The 18578-nt window shown below is 45.7% G+C and overlaps 1 protein-coding gene across 2 annotated transcripts in view; it reads left to right on the forward strand.

The window, feature by feature from the left end:
• The window catches only part of PFKFB1 (6-phosphofructo-2-kinase/fructose-2,6-biphosphatase 1), a 51792-nt gene that overhangs the window by 9576 nt on the left and 23638 nt on the right, over positions 1-18578 (forward strand). The window contains exon 1 of one of the 2 annotated variants that reach the window (XM_069942980.1): positions 13424-13748. The exons of the other annotated variant lie outside the window; for it this stretch is intronic. Coding sequence (XP_069799081.1) covers positions 13598-13748 — 151 coding nt within the window. The 5' untranslated portion in view covers positions 13424-13597. Of the gene's footprint in view, positions 1-13423; positions 13749-18578 lie in introns of those variants that run through there. 2 annotated transcript variants of the gene reach the window in all.

The raw sequence follows: 18578 nt of genomic DNA on the forward strand, positions 1-18578 counted from the left end.
ATATAACAGCCGTTGTTTTAAAATAACAGCAAATATTTGCCATTAAATGACGGCCATCCACTCAATTACAACATTATGTAAACAGAGCCTTTCTGTGTTTTCAATCCACTCCTGGTTTTGGTTGCAATATGAGGACCACAATACTGACTGAAATATATGTAGTGTGAACCCAGCCTTAAAGTGTATTTGAGGGGACTGTGTGTTAGAAAGCCCCACAAAGCACCCCATTTCAGAAACTGCACCCCCCAAACTCTGCAAAAGCACATCCAGAAAGTTTTTTAACCCTTTAGGGGAGTCACAGAAATAAAAGCTAAGTGTAAGAAATTTGAAAATTTTACACTTTCTGTGCAGAGATTTTATTGTAATCCAATATTTTTCATAATTATAAACCTATTATCAGAGAAATTCACCCCAATATTGATTGCCCCGTTTCTGCAGTTTATAGAAATACCCCATATGTGGCCCTATTGCGCTATTTGACGCAACCACAAGCCTCAGATACAAAGGAGCGCCTAGTGAATTTCAATGCCTCCGTTATATTTGGTCATTTCTGACCGTACCACTTCAGGTTGGCAGAGGCTCTGGGGTGCCAAAACCTAAAAAGCACCCCTAAAGGGACATCATTTACAAAACTACATCCCTCGAGGAATGTAACAAGGGGTGCAGTGAGCATCTGGACCCCACAGGTGCTTCACAGATTTTCAGAACAATGTGGTGTGAAAAAGGAAAAATTCTATTTTTTTACACTAAAATGTTGTTCTAGCCTTCAATTTTCATTTTTACAAGGGGATAAAAAAGGTATATATAACCCAAATAAATAGAATCACCAATCTGAATCAAAATAACCGCACTTAGGAAAATAACAGTATAAATGTATAGACAACGGAACGTATTATAAGGGAACACACGAGAGGACAAGGTGCACTCTGTCCACTCCTAAATGATGGTACTTTCCCTGCCTTTTGGGGGGACCCACCTCCTTAAAAGGGTGGCCCCAACCACGATGACGTTCCCTGCCCTACTCTAAGTGCAGGACAAGACACAAACAAACACAAAATGTGAATCACACAAAATGGGGTACCACACCAAACCAATATTCAAAAAGATCTTTGGATCTTGGATCTTTTTGAATATTGGTTTGGTGTGGTACCCCATTAACTCCGAGGATGGCAGGGGGGGGGGTTCATCTGGGGGCTGGATTCTGGTGTCTCTACCTTCATGCACTCTAAGGGTACGTGCACACTGTGGAATGGCGAAGGATAACCCTTTGTGCATTCTGCAGCTGGCACCCGCAGGCAGACTGATGGAGGCGCGCGTCTCCGCTCGTGTCACACTCCTCTCTATGCACGGGCGGAATCCGCCCTCTGTCCAAAGAATGAACGTGTTCATTCTTTGGAGGGACGACTGAATCCGCCCGTGCATAGAATGGAGTCTATGACACAGGCGGAGACACGCGCCTCCATCAGTCTGCCTGCGGGTGCCAGCTGCGGAATGCACAAAGGGTTACCCTTCGCCATTCCGCAGTGTGCACGTACCCTAAATCTGTAAGTGTACCCTGAGGTACTCTCACAGAGTTTGGAGAGTTTCACGCCATACAGTCATCTCTTATTGGGGCGGTACTGGCGGGAAAGACGTGTCTGGGAGGCAGCATACACTACGCTACCCCCAGAACGTCACTGGATGATGAGGATGAATGAAGGAAAGAAGGATCCCTCCATTTATCCTCACTGGCTGTTTTGGTGTCGGAGGCAATAATAGCGTATGCGTCCGACGCCGAAAACACCCTGGGGGCCATCTTTATATGGGGTATGTAAATGTGTAGTGGTGTAATGTAAAACTTTATTTCATGTAGTGTGGTGTAATGTAGTGTTTTTTTTTTAAGTTTTTTGACAGTAAGAAAATAATATACCTACGCCAAGAAAGTTGTTGCTGATAAATGCCGCACTTATGTGCGGCACTTATCAGCAGACAGTGGCGGTAGGATAAAGGGGGAAAAAACGCCCCTACGCCAAAAAGGAGGAGTTGCTGATCAGCGGCGCACTTACATGCGATGCTGATCAGCACTCAGCGGCGCAAAAAAAGAAAAAAAAAATTAGAAAAAAAAAAAAAAATCTTTTTAACCCAAAGCAATTGACCAGTGAATAATATTCACTGATCAGCCGCTAGGGGGCAGTAGAATGGAGCTGCCGGAGATGGCCGAGGCCCGCCTAAGTCCAAAGACCCGAGTATTTCCGGAAATTGACAAAGACCCGACGCTGAACCCGACCGAACCCGGAAGTCGCGCAGAGGACGTCATGGACCGCAGATCGTCGCTCCGGACGCCCAGATCAGGTGAGTATGGTTCACCTACACCACACACACCTGTTCTGCACCCCTCAGCTACCTAGCAACACTGTTTTTTAACAGTTTGATCGCCGTGATGGGCCGGCCGGTACTGGCCGGCCTATCACGACGATCGTGCGGGTAACATCGGCGCCATCTTTCCCCAGTACACTAATGGTGATTGGTGCTGTCTCGGACAGCACCAATCTCCATTGCTTTCCGGGTCACCGATGACCCAGAAAGCTGTATTCAGCTGCTGTCGGCTGATCTGTATTGATCAGCCGATAGCAGCGATCGTCGGCACGGGGGGGGGGGGGGGGGGGCAGATCAGCCGATAGCAGCGATCGTCGGCACGGGGGGGGGGGTCGACGGGGAGGGGGGGTTAATCACCCCCCCGTGCCGACGAGCAGAGATGGCCTGCTATACATTATAGCAGGCCATCTTCCCTGATACGCCCGTTTGCGCTAAGTACCAGGGCGCGGGGGCATAAGTTTACGCCCGATGTCGTTAAGGGGTTAAAGGAGAAGTCTGGACAAAATTATTTTTTTTACTAAAGTATTGCATTGCCCCCCAAAACTTATACAAATCCCCAATATACACTTATTACAGGAAATGCTTATAAAGTGCTTTTTTCCCTGCACGTATTCCTGCATCAAGGCTTCACTTCCTGGATAACATGGTGATGTCACGACCCGACTCCCAGAGCTGTGCGGGCTGTGGCTGCTGGAGAAGAATATGGCAGGACTGGGCACTGGACCCTAGAGTGTGTGACCAGGGCAACTGTGTGCCCACAATAAACGTGTGTGTGTGTGTGTGTGTGTGTGTGTGTGAGCTCACCGACCAGAAACTCTCTGGTGCCCCGGATTCACATCTGGCAAATGCGTGATACTGCAGTTCAGGAGAAAGGAGTCGGTAATCCAGCACTTGAAGCAGAGAGCATTTGTTTTATTTTTTTTATTGATCAGCCGGGGTGGTCAAGAGCGCGCATGCGCTTGAAACGCGTCCTGTGGGGTCACTGCACTTAGGTGTTAGTTTATTTTTCCAATGCCAAATTTACAAATCTCTCTGCTTCAAGCGCTGGATTACCGACTTTCTCCTCAACTGTGTGCCCAGCCGCTGCTGCTGCCCCTGGCCCAGTTGTGGTGCAGGTATCTCTGTCCCTAGGATAATACTATTGCCCATCTCATGGTGGGGAAGTTCAGTGTCCCGGCTACTGCCTCTATCTCCACCACTGCTGTCCCTCACCTCAGGTAACATAGTAAATAAGGTTGAAAGAAGACAAGAGTCCATCAGGTTCAACCTAGGGAAATCCTACTGTGTTGATCCAGGAAGGCAAAAAGACAATGAGACAGACGACAATCGCCCCACCACAGGGAGAAAACTCCCTCCCGACTCCAATGGCAACCAGAACAATCCCTGGATCAACGTATCACCAGAAATCTAATGCCCATAACTTGTAATATTATATTGTTCAAGAAAAGCATCCAGGCCTCACTTGAACTTATTTAATTAATCAGCCATGACAACCTCATGTGGCAGAGAGTTCCACAGTCTTGCGCTCGTACAGTAAAGAACCCGTGTCGATGCTGATGATAAAATCTTCTTTCCTCTAGACGTAGAGGATGCCCCCTTGTCATGGTTACAGACCTAGGAGTAAGGAGATCACTACAAAGATCTCTGTACTGTCCATTCATATATTTGTACATTGTGATCAGATCGCCCCTAAGACGTCTTTTTTTCTAGCGTAAATAACCCCAAGCGTGATAACCTGTCCTGGTCCTGTAACCCACCTATTCCGTTAATGACCTTTGTGGCCCTCCTCTGCACCCACTCCAGTTTAGCTGTGTCCTTCTTATATACCGGTGCCCAAAACTGTACTCAGTATTCCATGTGTGGTCTGACTAGTGATTTATAAAGAGGCAAAACTATGTTCTCATCTTTAGCATCTATACCTCTTTTGATGCATCCCATTATTTTATTAGCCTTGGCAGCTGCTGCCTGGCACTGATCACTAAAGTTGAGTTTACTGTCCACCAATACCCCGAAGTCCTTTTCGGAAGTAGTTTTACCCAGTGTTTTATTATTTAGCACATAACTGTACTTATTATTTCTATGGCCCAAGTGCATAACCTTAGATTTATCCACATTGAACTTAATTTGCCATTTCACCGCCCAAGCCTCTAGCTTCTCCAAATCCCTCTGTAATATGATATTATCCTCCTCTGTACTGATTACTTTACCCAGTTTAGTATCCTCTACAAAAATGGAGATTCTACTCGGTAGCCCCTCAACAAGATCATTAATAAAAATATTAAAAAGAAGTGGACCCAACACTGACCCCTGTGGTACCCCACTAGTAACTAAAACCCAATCTGAATATGTTCAATCAATGACCACCCTCTGTTTTCTATCACACAACCAGTTACTTACCCATTTGCATATGTTTTCCCCAAGTCCCAGCATCCTCATTTTGTAGACCAACCTTTCATGCGGCACAGTATCAAATGCCAGAATACACAACATCCACAGCCTCCCCCAGGTCCAATCTATAACTTACCTCTTCATAGAAGCCGATCAGATTAGTCTGACAGGACCGATCCCTCATAAATCCATGCTGGTGCTGCGTCATAAGATTATTTTCATTAAGATACACCAGTATAGCATCTCTTACAAACCCCTCAAATACTTTCCCTACTATAGATGTTAGACTTACGGGCCTGTAGTTTCCAGGATCGCTCTTTGACCCCTTCTTGAATATTGGTACCACATTAGCTATGCGCCAGTCCTGTGGAACAATCCCTGTTGTAATTGAATCTTTAAATATTAGGTCTAACACAGTATTTAATTCTTGCAAAACTCTAGGATGGATACCTTCTGGGCCTGGTGACTTTTATGGATTTTAATGTTTTTAAGGCGTCTCCCCACTTCTTGTTATGTTAGGCAGGGGAGATTTATGGGAGGATTTATATTATCCCTAGTCATGCCCTCTGTTATGGGATTCTCCTCTGTTAATACAGGACAGAAGAATGTATTTAGTAGATTGGCCTTTTCCTCTTCCCCCTCCACCATTACACCCAGATTATTTTTGAGGGGACCAACATTTTCGGTTTTAAGTCTTTTGTTGTTTATATAGGTGAAGAACATTTTGGGATTCGTTTTACTTTCTGTGGCTATCCTTCTTTCTGTTGCTATTTTTACTTCTTTTATCCGCTTTTTACACATTCTATTCTTCTGTCTATAGTTGCTCTGTGCTTCCCCACTACCTTCTTGTTTAGTAGTCTGAATGCTTGTTTCTTATCATTTATTTATTTATTTATTTTGGTTACTGCATAAGGGTCTGGTTTCGGCTCCATAGGGTGACGTACAGTAAATGTGGGAACACGGCCTAAGACTGAAACTAGAAAATCATGATGCTAATTGGTGAATGAAGATGTGTCGTCTGCAGGTTTAGTGCCAAGAGCAGCAGCTCAGGGCTGTTTCTAGGTAATTTTGACTACAGGGCAAATCCTGCTAAAAGCCCCCCCCCCCCCCAAAAAAAAAAAAAAAAAAAACAGTTCAGTAACTCACAGGCGATGTCTTCTTTGATCTGAGGCATCACTTTCCCTTTTCCTCTCCATCTGGCCCAGTCCACCATGATGATTTTTTGCAGCAACAATTCATCTCTTGTGAACCTGCCAGACAAACATCTTAGGTTCCGCACTTTTACAACTTCCACTTCTTTTGTGTCTTGTGCAGTAAAGTCAGTAGGTATGTGAGTTGCCTCCTGTATGTAGGATCCCTTGCTGTGCCTCCATATAGTAATAATCCCTCTTTGCCCCCCCCATAGTATTAATCCTCCCTGTGCTCCCCCCATGGTTTGTTCACATATAGTAATAAACCCACCTGTGCAGTCCCCATAGTAATACCCCCCGTGCCCTTCCCCCCCATAGTAATAAGCCCCCCTGTGCTCCCCCACCCATAGTAATAAGCCCCCCTGTGCTCCCCCACCCATAGTAATAAGCCCCCCTGTGCTCCCCCACCCATAGTAATAAGCCCCCTCTGTGCTCCCCCACCCATAGTAATAACTCCCCCATGCTTTGTCCACAAAAAAAAACAAAACATTATACTCACCTTGTTGCAGCATACAGCAGGTCCCTCTCTCCTCTCTCCAGCCTGCGAGGAGCAGGCCGCCGTAACCCCTGCACACATCTTCTCTCTTCAGCAGGCGCAGTGATATGACGTCATTGCGCCTGCTCAGGGAGAAGATGCCTGCAGAGTGCTCGGCAGGGTCCGGCCGGTCCATGGGGGGAGGAGCTACGTTCGGGTGGGGGAGGAGCTACGTTCGGGCGGCGGGGCGGAACAACGTTCGGGCACCAGTCTTGCCCTGTGATGGGGCACAGAGGCAGGGGGTCACAAAGCTAGGAGATGGGGTGAGCGGGCGGGCGGCCGGGGGTGCGCGCAGCTCAGTGGAGCCACCAGCGCCCCCTAGCAGTCGGCGCCCCGTGCGGTCGCCCGGCCCGCCCGCCTCTAGAAACTGCCCTGCAGCAGCTGTTAATACGGCCCTGATGCAAAGAGAGAAGTTATCCAATTACTAGAAACATATTGGAAATAAATTTATTTTTTTTATAGTAACTGGGGGAAAAAAATTATATAGAAAATGCATATAAATAAATTGGAAAAAAAAGTGTGCATTAGCTTCCTGGTCCTAACTTGTATAAATAGTAAGTCTGCTGTGCAGTCCAGTCATTACTTGTATCAGAAAATAATGTAAAGTACTGCAGAGTATGTTGGCGATTAATAAATAAATATTATTAGGATAAATACCAATGCAAACAGAAACTTATTTGCATGAGTTACACAACACAGCAGCTAGGCAAACTACAAGCAGTCAGGACAGCAGCATCTGTCTAATGCTGGAACAATTTATTTTATGCTACTTGAGAATTTCAGTATTTTTTTTTTTAAACGATATTTTATTAGTGGCTTATGTAATATTTGAACATACATATTGAAAATTCATTACATATTCAAAAAGAAAGTCGCTCACAGGCAACAAAGGATTGTATGTTTACAATATCATACAGATACTATGAGCCTTTGTAATAACCTTAAAAGACATATCATATACAATGTAGTCTTACCAAAAACATAGGTAGAAAAACAGTAACCTATAATATCACCTTAAAACATGGTATAGATGTCAGATATTCAACTATGCTACCAATAGAATGGAGAGAATTGTCTTTAACAGAGAAAGGGAAAAGCTTAAGATATTTGGAGTGCTCCCAGAGTTCCCTTGTGGGCGGTTATTATAATTTATTGCACCCCTTACAGCTGAAGTTAACCACATTGGATTTCTCTTATTTCTACTATTTTTATTCCCATATGGTATGTGTCGTTCACACGATTTACCCAGGATGCTCTTAAATATGTCCCATTTCTCTTGTGTACTTTTATTTCTGAAGGCATTGTCCCAGTCTATGTCCCCAAGGTCCTCTCTTAGTTTTTGGAAATTAGCCTTCCTGAAATTTAATGTTTTGTAGCCCCTCTACTAATCATTTTATTGAAGGATAATTGAAAACTTACTATGTTATGGTCACTATTATTATTCCTGGAGCTGCAGGTTTCTGCTTTCCAGTTGATATTTGGGTAGTTAAAGTCCCCCATAATAATGACTTCCCCCAGCTTCGCTGCCGCATCTATTTGTCTTATAAGAAGATTTTCTGATTCTTCCACTATACTTGGCGGTTTATAAATCACTCCTATAAGATTATTTATTATTTATTATTCTTCGTCCCTCCTCTTATTTCTACCCAAAGAGATTCCACATTATCATCACTTATATTCTCCCGCAGAATGGGCTTAAGGCAGGATTTAACCAGACCCCTCCCCCTTTCTTATTTTTACGGTAATTTCTGAATAGACTATAACCCTGGATATTAACCACCCAGTCATAGCTCTCATCCAGCCATGTCTCGCTTATCCCCACTATATCATATTTCTCTTCAACCATTATGAGTTCTAATTCCTCAGCTTTATTAGTGAGGCTTCGAGCATTAGTATACATACAGTTAATATATTTGTCCATATTCCCTTTCCTCTTGTCACTAGTGACTGTTCTCACCCCTCCCGCCGCTCCACCCCCAGTTCCATAATCTAGGCCCAGCTCTCCATCTACTCTGTCTTTACTTACTATATTGTAGTTGCCCTCTCCCCCGGTCCCTAGTTTAAACACTCCAACCTCTTAGCCATCTTCTCCCCCAACACGGCTGCACCCTCCCCATTGAGATGCAGCCTGTCCCTACCGTAGAGCCTGTAACCGACCGAGAAGTCGGCCCAGTTCTCCATGAACCCAAACCCTTCTATCCTACACCAGCTCTTGAGCCACTTATTTACCTCCCTAATCTCCCGCTGTCTCTCAGGTGTGGCTCGTGGTACAGGTAATATTTCGGAGAATATCACCTTGGAGGTCCTAGTTTTAAGCTTCCTGCCTAAGTCCCTGAAATCGATTTTGAGGACCCGCCACCTACCTCTAACTTTATCATTGGTGCCAATGTGCACCATGACTGCTGGGTCATCGCCAGCCCCTCCCAGTAATCTGTCAGCCCGATCCGCGATGTGACGAGCTCGAGCGCCAGGAAGGCAACACACCGTTCGACGATCCCGGTCTTTGTGACAGATTGCCCTGTCTGTCCCCCACTACCAGTACCTGCCTGGCCTGCCCTGAACTCCTGTTTCCCACCTTACTGGAGCAGACACCCCCCCTGGCTTTCAGAGGCAGTGTCCTGCTGCAGCAATGCCACCCCTGAATCAACATCCCCCTCGTTTTCTAACTGTGACCCAACTACTTGCCTCTTCCTCCTGTACCTCCATGCTATCACTCTCTCCCCTCAGGTATCTTCTAACTACTTTCCAAAATGTAAATATTGAGCCAGCAAAGAATGCTGGGAGATTTAAAGGGGTGCTCCAGCGTGGGGGCACTTTTTTGTGGGGACCGGGGAGGAGGTGGCTGAAATAAAAGACGCCCACTTACCTCCCCGGTTCCAGCGGCGGGTCCCGGTTCCCGGCCGATTCCGGGTGTCTGACGCCGCCCGAGACGCTATGTCTCAGGGCCGCTCAGCCACTCATTGAAGGAGGCGGGATCCGTTTGAAGTCCGCTCGGATCCCGCCTCCTTCACTGAGTGGCTTAGCGGACCTGAGACGTGACGTCTCGGGCCCGCGTCAGACACCCGGAAGCGGCCGGGAACCAAGCACCGGAGCGCAGTGATGCGGGACCCTCCGCTGGAACCTTGGGAGGTAAGTGAACGTCTTTTATTTCAGCCAACTCCTCCCCGGTCCCCCCAAAAAAGTGCCCCCACGCTGGAGCACCCCTTTAAGCTCTGAAGCCTACTTAATGGTGACTCATAGATGGTTATTATGTGAGTATACTGCATTATCTATTAATTGAACTCAGATATTGGGGATTAAAGGGGTATATACAAAAACATGGCCACTTCTCCCCTTCTGTCTCCAGTTCAGGTGCAGTTTGCAATTAAGCTCCATTTACTTCAATGGAACAGAGTTTAAAAACCCCACCCAATCTGGAGACAAGAAAGGGGGAAGTGGCCATGTTTGTGTAGAGCTGGATAACCCCTTTAATGCTGGAGGAGTGAGCTGTGCACTTAAAATAGACGGGGAGAGGCTGCGTATATAGGTGACGTAATACAGGTCTATCCCTCGTATAGGAGGATTGTATATAGGGTGAGTGATTGGGGCAGGAATGTTGCTTGTACACTAGACCAGGCCCTGGATACAGGATATGACAACACACACATGCTGACACGGCCAGAAGTAAATTCCTGCAGGTCACAGGCCATGTGATTGTGTTTACAGCCGCTCACATCTTATCACCCCGCAGCAGCCACTGTTGGGATCAGGGTTCCTACCAGCGACACCTGGAAACAAACCGTCTACTAATTTGTTGACTATTGGACTAAAGTCAGAATGGGATGACTACTTAAAGCAGCGATAGGGAACCTTCAGCCCTCCAGCTGTTGCAAAACTACAATTCCCATCATGCCTGGACAGCCGAAGGCTGTCCAGGCATGATGGGAGTTGTAGTTTTGCAACAGTAGAAGGGCCGAAGGCTCCATATCCGTAAAGCGGCCTCCAGACCGTCCATCAGTAGATGATGATAAGAGAGAGAAGGGTCGAGCATGTTGAATGGCAATTCAATTGCTCAAACTTTTGTTCTTTTCCAGGAAATAAGCCGCCATCAGAGCTTTCTGGCAGCGGCTTTAGGCTACGTTCACACAGAGCAAAAGGGGCGGATTACGCTAGGAAATATTTCCGCCTGAAATCAACTGACGCTGAATTCCGAGCAGAATATAAGCGGAATGCAAGCAGAATCCCTGCGTATTCCGCTAGGAAAGTGTTCAGCTCGTAATCAGCTCTTGACAAATTCAGCGCGGAATACTCGAGGAATCCGCGCTGAATCCGCATGCATTCAGCGCTGAAATTCAGCGAGTATTTGGCGAGTAAACTAGACTATACCAGAATATATACTAGAATCCTCCTCCCCCCCCCCCCTTTTTTCCCCATTTCCACGCTGATTCAGCGCGTAATTTCCGCTTGTATTACGCTTGTATTCCGCGCTGAATACGTGCGTATTCCGCGCTGAAACAGAAAATCAGAGCCCTATTGGTTTGTATAGGATTCCGCTAGCGGAAGAATGAACATGTTCATTCTTCTGGCGGAAAGCGGATTAGTTCAGTGCGGAAATTCCACTGTGTGAACTGCAGAGCAGAATTTCCATTCAACACAATGGAAATTAGCTCTGCACCTATTTTAACGGCTGAAATTTCAGCGCTGATTCAGCGCAGAAATTTAGCTGCTTTTGCTCTGTGTGAACGAGCCCTTACCTCTCTACCTAATAACACATCATGAATGTTCGGCTGAGCCAAACCTTATATCATGGCTTCTCCTAGATGAGACATATCTTGATTCCCTGAATCCTGTTGCACAATATTTTCATGCGATTTATTTCCTCAGACATGATCTAGTATTCTCCATCGTTAGGCAATGTGACTAGATCTGAGACTATGGAATAAAAAAAAATAAAAAAATTATATATATATATATATATATATATATATATATATATATATATACATATATACATTTTTTTATTATTATTCCAAAGGAGAAATGTTAAAGGGGTAGTTCACAATTTTTTTTATTTTTATTTTGAATCAACTGTTGCTGGAGATTTGTAATTTTATTTTTATAACCATCTCCAGTCTTCCAGTACTTACCAGCTTCTGTATGTCCTGCAGGGAGTTGTGTATTCTCTCCAGTCTGACACAGTGCTCTCTGCTGCCACTTCTGTCCATGACAGGAACTGTCCAGAGCAGGAGCAAATCCCCATAGAAAACCTTTCCTGCTTTCCAGACTTGAAAGAATACACCACTTCCTGCAGAACATACAGCATATGACAAGTATGGGAAGATGTATATAGTCAATTACAACTCTCTGGCACGTTCAGGCACCAGTTGATTTGAAAGAAAATCAACTACCCCTTGAAAATCACTCAAAGGAGTTATCTAGGATTGGATAAAGCACAGCTACTTTCTTACAAGAACGGCACCACCCCTGTTCTCAGGTTGTGTGTGGTATTACACTATTCACTTCAATGGAACCAAGCTACAAAACCCACACCCAAACCGAGGACAGGGGGCGGGGGGTTCTGAAAGAAAGCAGCCATGTTTTTCTAAAGCCCCAATTACACAAGGCGACATAGAGGAGCAAACGAGTGCTGTCGGCGCTTGCTTGCTCCTCGTTCCCCGCTCGCTGCCGCATCTACTACACGCAGCGGCAGCGAGCAGGTAAGTACAGGGGGGAGGCTGCCCGGGTGATCGCAAGATCGTCCGGGCAGCCCATAGAGCGGAGGTCTGCTGTCGCTGCTCCTATTCCATGGAGCGACTGCAGCAGATTGCTGCTATCAGTCATTTGTCTTTCCAACGAACCGTGTAGTAGGGCCTTAAATCTGGATAATCCCTTTAAGTATTAAATGTTCCCCTGTATAGTGGTCGATGCCCTAGGCAGATGCCTGCTACCCCTGGTCATGGTCCTATTCACACCATATGTTAACTTTGATGTAACTTGAAACTCTTGGGTTCATATACAGACACCACAGCCCCCAGCAATCATGTACCAGAGCCAGTGCTCTTTGTCCTATAGCAATGTCCCCCAACCTGTGAATTTGGGTCTGGATAAGACCTAATGTAACAGCAGCGTTATAAATACAGCTCTAGATATAACTGTAGCATAAAATATCAGAATTGTGGCTGCAACCCCAGATTATATAACATAATGTGCAGTCAGAATTGTAAATACAGCTCTGGAGGTGAGTATAAGTAATAATGTGATAGCAGAATTGTAAATGGTTGCACTATATATGTGTAGGGTGGGACTGCAGCTCTGCATGTGACCGCAGTATCAGATAATTGTAAATGGTTGCACTATATATGTGTAGGGTGGGACTGCAGCTCTGCATGTGACCGCAGTATCAGATAATCTACTCCGGAGCTGTATTTATAATTCTGCTATTACAAGACATAACATGGGATTGCCTGTCAGTCTTCTCTCTGTGACTGTATTCTCCACACTCCCTGTTGGCCCCAACCAGAGCGGCTGCCCTGTGTGACCCCCAGAACATAACAGACCCTGGTGGGCCCCCCTGCTGTGCTTTGTCCTGACTGCTGGGAACCAGTTTCCAATATGGGGCAATTGGATTTTTTTTTGCTTTTTAAACATTTACAAGTATTTAGTTTTTTTCAGGCCATGATGACGTAAATGTAACCTGGCTTATATATTGCATAATCTACAATAAAATGCTGAGTGTAATCGGTTCATTGCACATTGCTGGCAAATCCCTTTAAGTGACCCAGATTAGGGCTGAAAACCTTGTACTAGGTCTGCAATCTGCTGTGTGAGTTATCAGCCCCCTCCTCAGGCTTGGGTCTCCTATAGAAAACACTGGGGGGTCCTGAAGAGCTAGCACTCCTCTGTGATGGAGGAGGAGGAGGCTGTCAGCAGCAGCCCTGGCCTCCTCCTCTGCCTGGCCTCTCCTCCTGGCCTCCTCTGCCTGGCCTCTCCTCCTGGCCTCCTCCCCTCCTGGCAGGGATTCTAGTTGAGGAGGAGGAGGGGCTGCCTTGTGCCTACACAGCTGGCTCCCTGCTGCTGCAGATACACGAGGTGACCCACACACTGGGCACGGCTGCATCAGGTGCCAGCCCCCAGGTCAGCAGCGCCCACCATGCATCCCCAGGAGCCGGAGCCAGACGCCGCACAGGCACGGAGGACGCAGAGGCAGCAGATGGCCGACATGCTGAGGGAGCTGAGGCAGACCCGGCTGCAGAAGATCTGGATCCCGCACCAGAGCGAGCGGCTGCAGCAGAGGAGAGGATGTGAGTGCTGTGCCGGCCAGCAGGGGGCGCCCGGGAGGGAGGGGGCAACACTGCTGCAGCTGCTGCTGATAAAAATAATAAGGGTAGCTGCGTTTTTATCGCTGCGGTTATGGTGCGATTTTTTACATGCCAGTTTTGATTTTTACATGAAAATCATGTGAAAATCAAAACGCAGCGATACGTGTGAAGGCACCCTAACCAGCTCTGTACTAAGCACAGGATAGGAGAATGTTATATGTCTCCTGTATCACATAGTAACTAGATCTCTACTCATTAACCTACTTTATTACCATCTCCCTGACTGTTTACAGCTCCTAGATATCCAGCACGGGCTATTATTCTTAAAGGGACCTGTCATCCCTATCATGCTGCCTGCTGGTCCCTGGTAGCTTTGCCCTTACCCACCAGCCTTGATTGATAGATCTTTTCCTGTCTGCATATGGAGGGGATCTATCAATGAAGAAGGGGGGGGGGGGGGGGTCAGCATGGACCGCCCTGGTGTGTTGGGCAGCATGAAAGTAATCGTATTAGGCGTATAGATGGGTATTTGTGCCCATTGGGTTAGTAATAGAATGTGTGGCAGACCCCCGGACTTCAGCTGTAGTTTTGCAATTTGATATGATTTGTGTCTTATCCATCGACACCATGGACGTGGTTCTATTTACCGCTGTTTAAATAGAATGTTGTGTTGTTTTTGTTTTTTTTTGTCCTTATTAGCAACCTGAAAAAGACAAAACTTTTTATTTTCTGCGTTCTTGAAACCTCTATCCTGTGTTCCTGTCACAGTGTCCTTGCAATGATGGGAACCCAGCATCCTAATATGGACCCCCATGCTTCCTGTCACTTCCCAGTGCTGCTCACCTAAACTAAATGTAGTCCTTCCTCTTTAATGGGATCTGATCGGTGTCAGGTAGTAGAATATTTTGGATAAAATGAAAATTTATAAAACTTAATTGTAAGGGGGGATACAATATAGTGCTGTAAAATTCCTAGGAAGAAGAGAAAATAAATTATATATATATATAAAACTTTTTTTTTTTTTTTTTTTCCCCTCCCCACAACCAGAGGGCGGCTGAGCTAGCAGCGGACTGGGATGCCCTTGCAATTGATTGGAAAAGGTCGCAGGGAGCCGACGGGAGATGTGGAGTGTGGTTCAGCAGTTCCCCTTCGGTTTGTTCTGGCAATCGCTTAGGTCATCACTGCTTGCAGAGCCTCGCTATATGCCGCCAATGTCACGCATAGGTGGCCGCTGAAGGTTATCGGTCTCTGTGTGTATGCTTTATATGGCCAGTAATTGAGAATATCTGATACTCTAGCCAGGTCCCATAGATTAAGGGTCCTATTACACATAGCGATTTTTAACATTTAACGATAAACGATCGCAAACGAGATTGTTTATCGTTAACCTGAAATTGTTCACCATATTACACAGAACGATGGTCGTTTAAATTTTATCGATATAATGATTTTTCGTACGGTAATCGTCCCGTGTAATGGGGCCCTAAATTGGCGTATCCTTAGGGTAAATGTCTGATAGACGCAGGTCCCATCACTGTGCCTATAGAACAAGGGATGCCCGGCTACTAGTCATGGACAGGACTGTGTAAATGGCCGCTTGTTTTACGCAGTTTCCGCATCTTCCACAGACATTGAAGTAAACCGTTTAGCATTTCTGCTCTTCTCGTTACTCTTGGTGTATCTTAAGTCTTGTGTTCTTGGAATATGACCAGATCTCAGTGACATGTTAATGGAGTAAACTGATGGCACGTCTCTTAGCCGCTTCCTATTTTTATCCTTTTCTGATGTTGTCCGAGAACAAAAATTTTCCTAAATGGTGAACCTTCCTGGTTATACAGCGGTGCGGATAGGACTCATGATCCCTATAGATAGTCACCCAGAAACTAATTTAAAGGGATTATCCAGCTAAAAAATTTTTCTTTTAAAATCAACTAGTGTCAGAAGTAAATTACAAATATCTATCAAATCCATATAACTTTCTATTTAAAAATCTCCAGTGTTCCAGTACTTATCAGCTGCTGTATGTCCCACAGGAAGTGGTGTATTCCTTCCAGTCTGACACAGTGCTCTCTGCTGTCGCCTGTCCATGTCAGGAACTGTCAAGAGCAGCAGCAAATCTCCATAGAAAACCTCTCCTGCTCTGCGCAGTTCGTGACATGGACAGAAGTGGCAGCAGAAAGCACTGTGTCAGACTGGAAAGAATACACCACATCCCGCAGGACATACAGCAGCTGATAAGTACTGGAAGACTGGAGATTTTTAAATGGAAGTACAAATTTACAGATCTATACAACTTTCTGACACCGGTTGATTTGAAAGAAACAGATTTTCACTGTATAACACCTTTTAACATTTGGCTGAAGTTAATTTTTTTAAAAATTCTCAATAACCGAGGAGCATTCCATCCCATTTAGACATGTGACAGTCGGCATTGTGTGTTGCGTTCGCCTTCTCGGCCACATGACTGTGATTTACATTCCCGTGGGTTTATGTTGAGTCGGGACACCTTCCGGTCATGGCTGCCGATCTGTACGGCACATTTCACAAGTTCCTGTAAACACACAGGAACATTTCTTTCCTCCTAATCAAATATATTTCTGGAACTTGAAGGCTTCGAGGGGGTCACGGGCGTCTCTCTACTATTTGAAGTTTTGTACTTTATGGCCCTTGTAAACAACACTGACTTTGCAGCATGGAATGTAATGAGGGAGTACAAATCCACGTTATTCCTATATCTCCTGTACTCTGTCCATGGTGCTGGCTCATTGGGGTAATGGACCTCACCCAATATAAAATCACAGAGGGGGTCATGGGAATAGTGGGGACAAAGGTGGCATTCACATCTGGACCCTGATGCCCAAAGCCAGCCATGCATTTAGGATGAACATTTAGTCGACGTCTTTCTCATTCAGTCGCCTCATGTACTCAGTGCAGCTTACCTCCCTGAGAACACAAGGATCAGACATGTGGAAATCTAACATGCTTGATCCTTCTCTGCTCTGACATCTGAGACATCATACTCAAGGCTTAACCGTCTGGTCTCGCAGAAATCTCTGACATTGACCAACACTTGTCTTATCTAGCAAGCTTAAAGGGGTTATCCAGCATTAGAAAAACATGGCTACTTTCTTCCAGAGACAGCACCGCTCTTGTCTCCCAGTGTGGCTGTAGGTTTTGCAACTCCGTTTCATTGAAGTGAATGGAGCTTAATTGCAAACCCCACCTGAACTGGAGACAAGTGGTGCTGTTTCTGGAAGAAAGTGGCCTTGTTTTTCTAATGCTGGATAACTCCTTTAAAGGGGTTCTGGGGTTAAAGGGCTTCTGTTTTGGCTCCTATTGCTTTCCTTGGAAACGGGGAGAAGAGATGTCTGAGGAGCATCTGCCCAATCCCTAGCCGAGGTGACACGCTGCCATCAGTGTCCCCCTGGGCCTCCTATAAGGTGAAGGCCAGAACAAGGAATACATGTATGGCATTCAGTGCTGTAAATCATCAACTCTGCACTGGGTAGATAAGGATGGGGGGGCTACTGGGGCAGGGGTGCCTACAAGTCACTGCCCGGACAAGAGGAGGGCATTGAACTGAACCTTTACCCTGGATAATGTATAGTCAGTCTACATCTGTTTGTCTAATGTCCACAGATCATAAGCTACCAATGCCCCCCATAGCCCTGTGCCCCATAAAAGCCTCAGTCAGGTGCTTAGCTCCTGTGTAGATGGCCGGGCCACCCTCAAGGCTATGTCGGACATGGTCATGAGGGACGGGGAAATTTATTAAACTGGAGTAAATTAGAATTTGCCCAGTTGCCCCTAGCAACCAATCAGATTCCACCTTTCATTTTTCCAAGAGTCTGTGAGGAATTAAAAGTGGAATCTGATTGGTTGACGGGGGCAACAGGGCAAATTCTACTTTACACAAGTCTGATAACTCTCCCCCAAAGTGTTTAAATTCATGATGATATATTATTAATTTATTATTATTCACTTCTTGGCATCTGGTCGCACTGTACTGACTTCAATGGACTGAACATAGTCTATTTGTGGCAACGTTCTGCCTATTTCCCTGAATGACTTTCCTATGTGGGACTTTGATGCACCAGCTGTGTTGTGTATATGTGTGTGTGTGTGTTTTTTTTTTTTTTTTTTTCCCCCCTCTCCCCTTCAGTACTGTCAAAATAGTATGCATATAGGAAAAGCAGCAAATGTAGTCCCTAGTACCCTACTTTTTACTGGGTAAGTTGCAATATAAATTAATATACTGTGGATTTCAAGCCTAATAATGGAGTGCACGTACCCTTACTATGCTTGCATCATAATATAAAAAATCTGTATAAGCCGGGCTGGCATAGTTATGTTGGGCAAGTGGCCTAGTTGGATTGGGCAGCGAGTCCACAAATGAGGGTGACCCCTCCCTGTTGTGCATTCACAAGAATCCTGTTCCCATTCATTATTATGGCACATGGCATGGAGCCCATGGTCACTGTGTTCAGTCAAGAACTTTTTGCAGAAAATCCAGTTCTTTCCGTGATACAAAAGCCATAAGCAGAACAGGGGTGACGTCATGGCCGCCAGTGAATTAATACCAGGAATCCTATACTAGGCCTTATCCTGGACTCTTTTTAATCCTTGGCCCATGCTTTCCCAGACAAGGAGCGTCTGCGGCCAAGAGTTTCCCCATCTATTACTGTAACAGGTGACGTCTGTAGATCCTGTTGTTTTTCTGCAGAATGCATCAAGTTCCTGGGCAGGGCTAATGCTTGTGAGACTGATGACAAATATGGACCACTTATTGCCACTAAATTATTGCTCTGCCTC

The sequence above is a fragment of the Dendropsophus ebraccatus genome, chromosome 10, assembly GCF_027789765.1.
Source record: "Dendropsophus ebraccatus isolate aDenEbr1 chromosome 10, aDenEbr1.pat, whole genome shotgun sequence".
Taxonomy (NCBI): Eukaryota; Metazoa; Chordata; class Amphibia; order Anura; family Hylidae; genus Dendropsophus; species Dendropsophus ebraccatus.